Here is an 8,393-nt window from a genome sequence, read left to right as displayed (position 1 = left end):
TTAATAGATTTGATTCAAATTCATCAGATGAGTGAAAGCTGTGATTTAAGAATAAATTGTACACCGGTTCTACTTTAGTGGAACCGGCTTCCCCTTCCAGTCGGGGGGCGGGCAGACAGCCACCTCATTAAAGACTTTCCTCTTACCAAGCGCCTCCCTCCTATAAGAATTCACATCTCATCAATGCACATCACCAGCTCATCTTCTTCCCTGCAGTATTTGTGCTTTCCGCCTCAGAGGTTTCACGGGCCATGGTTCTGTCTGGATCCTGTTTCTGACAACTGCTGCTGCTAACACTATTAATATAAACATGACTCACATTTACTAATACTGTCATCATAAACCAACATGAACGACTTTTCTTTACACATGCGATCCATTAGTCTGTCCATCACATTACTGGCGGAGTCTTTCCTGTGCAGATGTGTACACACTATAAAGCCCTAATTTGTTATTTTGTGGCATACCAAATCAAATGAATTTCATAAATTAATTGAATTGAAAATTCAGATTCGGACTAAACTACACAACAGAAAATGTTCATGAAATATTCTGTCTAGATACATATAATTATATGCGTCACATTTCGTACCCTCAAACTTTGACAAACTTGCCGTTTGGATTACGAACGTTACGTGATTCATTATATGAATGAACGCAGGTTCGCAGCATCGCACCAACTACGTTTTCGGCGCACGGAGGCGTTACCGCCGGTCTGAACCAGAACCAGCTCCAAAAAACAAAAAACATTGGCTCTGCTAGCAACAGAGCTTTGGACACCGAGCTAGCGAGAAGTTAAGAGATAAACGCTGGGACGCCATCACGGATTTCCTGTGGGACAAACGCACGGGCCTCGCTGCTAAAACGGTAAATGTCACCGGCAGCCGTTTTGTGCCGTTATGTAAACAGAACCACGACCCTGCGGTCAGTACGGCGGCTAGCGAGAGATTCTGTTGTGCTAGCCGATGGACGCAGCTAAGCTAAGATGGCGGTCGAAGTATTTACGTTAGCTCATGTTAGCAGAGCATGCTAGCAGCCAGCAAGTTGTCCCGTCGGTCAGTTGGCTGGATCCAGTTCAACGCTATTTTGGCTGGTAATATGTCGGTGTTTAGGAACCGCAGACGTTTATTCACTGTGTTACATGGACCAAGTGTTTACGCACATTAACAGCGGAAACCTGCAATGTCAATATCGCATCGTCTCGGCGATACGCGGTGGGAAAATTAGCTGTGAGCGAACCAGAACAGCCTTTTTGTTATGAATCTAACGTTAGCTTTGTTACACTTAACGCAAAAAGAAAATTGAGTGGCGTCACTGCAAACGTTAAACATCGTATGAAGCAGAGCTTTATGTCCCCTGAACCGAGGTGCATTGTAAACGGTTTAAATATGGTCGTGCAACAGGGTTTGTAAAATGCATCCTCTCTGAGGCCTAACAGTTCTCCGTCTTGCTGCATCTATTGCATTTGCATCTGTTCTTGCACAGAGGTAACGTTAAGTCATATGCTGCGTGCTAACGTTAGGTCTCCTACACAATTGTTTTAAAATTAAATTTACCAAGTTACCGTCGTCAATCAGCCCATTTGATCCGTTTTGAAAGGAGCCATTTGATTTCACTTGAAGGAAAAGTAAGCTGTCATTAACACAATTGAGTTAACACTTAAAATACAAATGAATGCATGTGCTAAAAAGAAGGTTTCATACTGGTTAATCAGTTCATTCTAAACTATTATTGTCTTGCTCATTTTATTGCCCCCACTAGGTCTTCAATGATCTCACTTGGTTTTTAAATCCATGCCTTCTATGAACTTTGAAAGGGCACTTTTTTAAATTCTCAATAATGTTTTGGTTTCCACCAGATGCCTCACACGAGACGGTACTCGTCTTCGGACAGAGACAGTCGAAGCAGCTACCAAGACCGTTACAGAGACAGAGGGCGAAGACAGCGGCACCGAAGATCACCGTCTTTCTCCTCCAGCAGTGAAAGAGACAGAGACAGAAGGCCACGAGGACACAGACAGGAAGAAAGCTTTGTACACTCAAGGAGGTATGTTTTTGTGTACGGTGAAATATACTTGGTTGGATTGTTGCAATGTTTTTTTTTAAATATATCTGCGTTGTCTGCCGCAAGTACCAACTGCAGATCTGTTTTCTTTGTCCATTTATTCAGTCGTAGCTATGACAATCGCTCAACAGAGCACCGGCCGTTTGACCGAAGATACTGCGAGGGATACAGGCGCTTGGATCAGACTCGAGAACAAGACCGCGACAGAGAAAGGGAACCACGCGGAGCGGGTGACACTTACTATCCACGCGACTTTACCCCGAACATGTACGACTACAGACGTGGCCGTGACAGGGAGCGCGAACGGGAAGAGTCGTACCGGCGGAAAGGCAGCAGGCGTAAGCACAAACGAAGGCGGCGTAGAACCAGGTCCTATAGCCCATCCTCCTCGGTGAGTACAGCCAGTCCTGCGATTGTGTTTTGACTCTCCTCATCCTCTTTCCTTCCATCTCTGTCTCTTCCAATCTGCTCTTTCTGTCTCTGTCTTTCTCTAATCGTTTCCTCCCACACAGCCCCTGGAATTGGTAAGTAGTAAAATCTTTATGATTTGTTTTCATCGTTTCAGAAGGGTTTTATTTTATTTTTTGTTGCGGTGGGTTTTGTTTAAATTGGCATTTATTTTTGGCAGAGCATTTTCATTTTTCTACAGATATTTTTTTAGTAGTTCATTTAATATCCAGCACTAATTCTTGATGGTCTTCGGATACATGCTCACCGCATCTTTCCTCAGCTTTTCTTTGAAAGCCTAGTTACTCCTAGTGTCACTTCATTCAGGTCAGTGGCCCAACCGACCTTTTTAATAAGAAACAACTGTGGATGCTGTCACTTTTTAAAAAGGCAAAGGCCTGTTGTTTGGCCACATGTGAACTTTCGTGCAGATTGGCTGAAAAAGTGAAAATGTTCTACCAAACCTGACAACTTATAAGTTGAAATAGAATGCAGACTTTTGTTAGACTTTATGGACATTTCAAATGTCTTATATTTTTGGGTTGTATTTAACCCCCATTTAAATTGACCGGAGCAATGGTTTGAATTGGATGTAGTATAAATGCTGGGGGTTATTTCTAAATAGTACCTGCTTGATTACATAGGGTCCTCATTTCATTTTCCTTCTGTTTTTTTGCTCTGAAAAGTCAACCTCATAAGTTTGCATTCGTTATTACATATTACTGTTTTTATTGTTTTTTGCGTTGATGAATGGATATGCCAGTTGCTTCCCTGTTTGTAAGCAGCTGTGGTTTAAGATAAAGGGAGGAGAGGAGCAGAGGACAACATGTAATCTTTGACTTGTTCCCTTGCACTATATCCCTATCGTTATATATTTCCTTCACGTGGTGTCATGCGTGAATCGCCCCATGACCACCAAACCCACCTACAACCACAACTACCACCAACAACACCGCTCTCTTCCCTCCTCGTCTACCTGTGTGGCCTGACGCCATTGCTGCGGCTGCCCCTGAAAACCCCCTGTTCCCTCCGGTTGTGTCATGACCTGCTGATGGCGGTTTGGGTGTGAAAACAGCGGAGCGACAGCCGGACGCGGGCACTGAGTGTGAGGGACGACGAGGAAGGGCACCTGATCTGTCGGAGTGGGGACGTCCTGCAAGAGAGATGTACTCACTGCCACTACTCTATCGTAACCGTTCTCCATATGAGTATTAAAGAATAGAGCATTTACATGACATGGGAGTGCCTGATGATGATGCCTCGCTAGAATGCTCTTCGCTCTAGCTGAAATGGCAGGGTGGATTGCAAGAATGATGAAGATTTTGAGAGGGACTAGATGCCTTCTCCTTTTGGTTCTAGGATTTTAAGCTGTGGAGCATTTTCTGTGTTTCACAGGTTACTTGACCTTCTTAAACATAGAATCCCATTTGCAGACATTGTCCTTGTTGCGTTGCAGATTAACACCCAGTTACAGTTGTATATCTGTAACATAAGACAGCTATTTTCCAATGTGACGGTTTCAGCGGAGTTTTTTTTCTCTTCTTTTTTTCCTCTTTTTAGTAGACGTCTAACATGCACATCACTTTTAATATCTAACCAGTGCACATTTAGAAAGTGATTGTAACATGTTTGTCATTTTCAGTATCATGCAATGTTCAGTAGAAATACTAATCATTTTCCTTGTATTACACAACACCCCTGTTTCCTTTGGAGCAGCAACATCTTATTTTTGATGACTGCAAATTAGTCATTAAAGGAATGGAGCGCTTTACAAATGCGCCTTTTACTTTCTTCACATGTATCCTAGTGATGTGCACATATTAGTCACAGATTTACCTTACAAATTGTCTCGAGTCTGCCACATCGAATAGGCAGCCATTCGAAAACTTGACAGGCGCTAGATTTGATTTCGCCTGTCTGCACTTTTGTATTCCTGCTCAAGTCTACATGTCTAATGCTTCTGTTCTTTCTTTCCCCGCCCTCCTTCTCTTCCCCTCCTGTCTATGTTGTGTTGCAGATGAGATTGTCAGCACTTTGGGGGAAGGCACCTTTGGGAGGGTGATGGAGTGCATAGACCATCGCAGGTATGTATCCGTTGAATCTGAGATGCTGTCACCTGCTCACTATGTGTGTTATTTTTCTCATAGTTTTTGTGCCTCATGGGTAACACTCAAGTCTAATCAGATCAGGAAAGGCATATGTAACTTTATTATTTTTTTCTGTCTTTAGTATTATGTAATAAATCATGTCACGTATGTGTTTAAAATTCAGTACAGCCCTTTTTTGTGTCCCACTGAATGTTTTCCCCTCATACTATGTTTTTTTCACAGGGGAGGGGCCTCTGTTGCTCTGAAAATTATCAAAAATGTGGAGAAGTACAAGGAAGCAGCTCGCCTGGAGATTAATGTCTTAGAGAAGATCAATGAGAAGGACCCTGAAAACAAATTGTGAGTATTGTTGCACTGCAAATACATTTTTTTTTAAAAATAAAATGATTTGGTTTAGCCTAATCTAAATGCTCCACTACCTCACTGTAAATCTTCCTGCTTTTTGTTTTCCTTGCAGCCTTTGTGTACAGATGTATGACTGGTTTGACTACCATGGTCACATGTGTATCTCCTTTGAGCTGCTAGCACTCAGCACCTTTGACTTCCTAAAGGAAAACAACTACCTGCCCTATTCAATTGGCCAGGTCAGACACATGGCCTACCAAATCTGTCTTGCTGTGAAGTGTAAGTTTATTTTTCTTTTTTTTTGTTTGATTTTAGTACAAAGGAAACTAACATTTGTATACTAATTCGGTAACTAATACTGTATGTTGAAAAGAAATAAAATAACGCAGAGACTTTCATTACCTGAACATATGGCATTTTGTATTTGTAAGTTATTTTTGGGGTCTTAATTTCTGAGAAGTGTAGTTTTGCAACAAACACACCATTATTTAAATAAGGGGACTTGATGAGTTTCTTACAAATGGCATGGCTGTAGGGTATACAACGTAATTCTTTACGATTTATTTTATTCTGTTTTATGTTTTTTTTTTTTTTTACATTTACAGATTTTTAAAACTTTTTTAATAACTACACCATGTCTGTATTACTATTTACATTAAAATATAATGTTAGCATTACAGATGTCAATTCTAACATGAAATAAGTTGAGATCAGCTCATTGCTTGATTGATCACTTTGCCCATCTTTTTCATCCGTAGATCTCCATGACAGTAAGCTGACACACACCGATCTAAAGCCAGAGAACATCTTATTTGTCAACTCAGACTTTACAATGTCCTTCAATGTCGAGAAGGTAAGGAGCAATAGATGGGGTTGTAGTTCTTGTGTATTGACTTTAGTGGCTAGTTCGTTCCAAACGGAAGCGCCAATGCAACACCCCTTTACAACGTTACTGAAATATTACTAATATACAAATGCACCTGTTCTGAGAAACACTGTTCTTTCTGGCAGAAGCGTGAAGATCGGATGGTTAAGAGCACAGCAGTACGCGTGGTAGACTTTGGCAGTGCTACTTTTGACCAAGAGCACCACAGCACCATAGTGTCCACGCGGCATTACCGAGCCCCTGAGGTCATTCTAGGTGAGGAAGGCCATGAAGAAATTGACAAAACACTACTTCTTAGAATGGACTTTTATCATTATTTTAACCTATCTGAGTACCAATTGATTGTTACGGAGATTCAACATGCAAATCAGTTTGTTTCTGTTGACAAGTCTGTTGTCGTTCCTTTAGAAACGGGCTTCATTCTACGAGTTGATACAAGCACAGTTTTAGCTTTCTCTGCTGAAAAGCCTTTCAGAAAGTTGTTTTCTTTTTGAAACAGAAAGCCGCAAACCTAGCCAACTACTCACTCCACATTGGGAAGGCGTGATTGTAAAGGTGGGCGGTCCTGATCTCCAAAATAGGGCAGGGGTCACTCTAATAATAACTTGCTTAATCCTATAGCATATGATTACACTGCTTAAATTAACTTGGGGGCTAGCACACTTTTCCTTACTCATACTCTTCTACACTCACTTGTTATTGAGTCGGTGCATCTCCCGACACCCCATTTCAGCGTGAATATGATCCTTTCAAACAGAACTAATAGATTAAGTGAGGAAAACTAGTTAAAGGATCAGTTCAATGTAGTCAAAGCTCTGCCCACAGAAACAGGAATGACAACAACACAAAATAGGTAATCAAAATATTTACTTTGCTTTTGTTAGGCAATGTTCTGGGAAAGACTGAAGTTTAGTGTTAAAGCCAGTTATGTAATACAGTGGTCATGCAAGCCATGCATTAATGTCCACTAGGTTGTCTTCTTTTATTGGAGACACATGGTATTCAAGCAGCAATTGGAGGTGTTTTGTATCCGGGTCTCTGTCTGTCCTTTACAAAACCTGCCATCTCAGGAACGGAGTTGCAGCAAACAAGCTTTATCTGACATTCAGGGATTAATTTGAAAGACGTCCCATGACCTTAAGATCGGGAAGACAAAATAAAAAAGTTCTTATTAAAACTTCTTTGACAACTTAAACACACCCAAGTCAATGTGACGAGCTTGCTAGTATTGATGGTAACGTTCACACAAATGTGCAATAGTATAACGGCATAACTTGGATTTAAACTTGACTGGTTGGCAAAGGTGAGCATCCACAAAGTAGTTGTATTGTAGATCTCATTGATTCAGCGCATGTGGTCGTCCCTCAGAGCTGGGCTGGAGTCATCCCTGTGACGTGTGGAGCATCGGCTGTATCCTGTTTGAGTACTACCTGGGCTTCACCTTGTTTCAGGTACAATCGCACCCTCCCGCTGCGATAAGACCGCTTCAGGGCTTTTCTCATTTGATCTTGATATTTGTTGTAGCTGCCACTGCCTTTTTGAAACTGAATGTAGCAGCAGAACGGCCTGTTAACCCTGATTATCTGCCCAGTCAGTCTTTATATCTGTCCTTTCCTCTACCTGCTGCTTCATGACTGTGTCGCTTGTTTGTCTTTCAGACCCATGACAATAGGGAACATTTGGCCATGATGGAGAGAATCCTGGGACCAGTGCCCTCTAGGATGATTCGTAAGACGAGGTGAGAGAACCTACAAACATAGCATAGTCATAAGTCTCAAAGTGCCCATAACAACCATTAATATACAACGTGCTCCCTGAACTCCGAACCTTCTCAGAAAGCAGAAGTATTTCTATCGCGGCCGTCTGGACTGGGACGAGAGCTCCTCAGCGGGGAAATACGTCCGAGAGAACTGCAAACCCTTGCGGGTAAGAGAGATGGATGTGAAGAAGCATGAAATATGATTAGCAGCCTGAAACATGAAATTGGTGCTTTGCACTGTTTTTTAAATGGTTTCAAATGTCAATGTTCTCTTGGTGAGTTTATCAGTATTATTCTCACTGTTTTTCTTTATTCCTTCTTTCTGCAATCAGCGGTACCTGCTGTCGGAGGCGGAGGAGCACCACCAGCTGTTTGATCTCATTGAAAGCATGCTGGAGTACGAGCCCTCCAAGAGGCTGGTGCTCGCTGACTCACTCAAGCACCCCTTCTTTGAGAACTGGGCGATTGGCGAGGCAGGAAGCGGCAAAAACTGGGAGGGCAATCGGGACATCAGCCGGTGACCCGAGAGCCTCAAAAGACTGACTGGGGAGAGATAGATATAGATATAGATATATATATATATATATATATATATAGATATATCTATATATCTATATATATATATATATATATTTAAAAAAAAAACTAAACAGAGCTGCTGGAGTTTTCTGTTATTTGTCATTAAAGCATGGACACCGAAACTTCTTGCTCCTCCACCCTGCTCCTCTGACGTCCACCTCTGCAGCCACAAGAGGCATGTTTTGCAGCAGAGAGATGAAAATAA

General features: G+C 41.9%; 1 protein-coding gene across 3 annotated transcripts; it reads left to right on the top strand.

The window, feature by feature from the left end:
• The first annotated feature begins 615 nt into the window (after positions 1–615).
• Positions 616–8,193, top strand: clk2a (CDC-like kinase 2a). Of its 3 annotated transcripts, none has more exons than XM_037473433.2 (13): positions 616–867; positions 1,859–2,046; positions 2,170–2,455; positions 3,587–3,677; positions 4,529–4,595; positions 4,842–4,958; positions 5,077–5,243; positions 5,723–5,817; positions 5,976–6,105; positions 7,219–7,301; positions 7,509–7,588; positions 7,686–7,776; positions 7,942–8,193. In XM_037473433.2, the coding sequence occupies exons 2-13, from the start codon at positions 1,859–1,861 to the stop codon at positions 8,128–8,130; spliced, it is 1,584 nt and encodes a 527-aa protein (XP_037329330.2). In that variant the 5' UTR covers positions 616–867; the 3' UTR covers positions 8,131–8,193. The 3 variants fall into 3 exon arrangements, with proteins under 3 accessions (XP_037329330.2, XP_037329331.2, XP_037329332.2); XM_037473434.2 differs by lacking the exon at positions 616–867 and adding an exon at positions 979–1,093; XM_037473435.2 differs by lacking the exons at positions 616–867; positions 1,859–2,046; positions 3,587–3,677 and having other exon boundaries at positions 2,314–2,455.
• The last annotated feature ends 200 nt before the right edge of the window (positions 8,194–8,393 follow it).

Source organism: Pungitius pungitius, chromosome 17 (genome assembly GCF_949316345.1).
Source record: "Pungitius pungitius chromosome 17, fPunPun2.1, whole genome shotgun sequence".
In the NCBI taxonomy this organism is placed as follows: domain Eukaryota; kingdom Metazoa; phylum Chordata; class Actinopteri; order Perciformes; family Gasterosteidae; genus Pungitius; species Pungitius pungitius.
The sequence above is the reverse complement of the archived record's forward strand: the minus strand, read 5'-3'. Positions and strand labels throughout refer to the sequence as shown.

Excerpts from the sequence above, each read along its gene's own strand:
- clk2a (XM_037473433.2), top strand. The coding sequence starts at position 1,859 with ATGCCTCACACGAGACGGTACTCGTCTTCGGACAGAGACAGTCGAAGC. Across the intron at positions 5,818-5,975 it reads TGTCCTTCAATGTCGAGAAG|AAGCGTGAAGATCGGATGGT; the intron begins GTAAGGAGCAAT and ends TCTTTCTGGCAG. Across the intron at positions 6,106-7,218 it reads AGCCCCTGAGGTCATTCTAG|AGCTGGGCTGGAGTCATCCC; the intron begins GTGAGGAAGGCC and ends GTCGTCCCTCAG.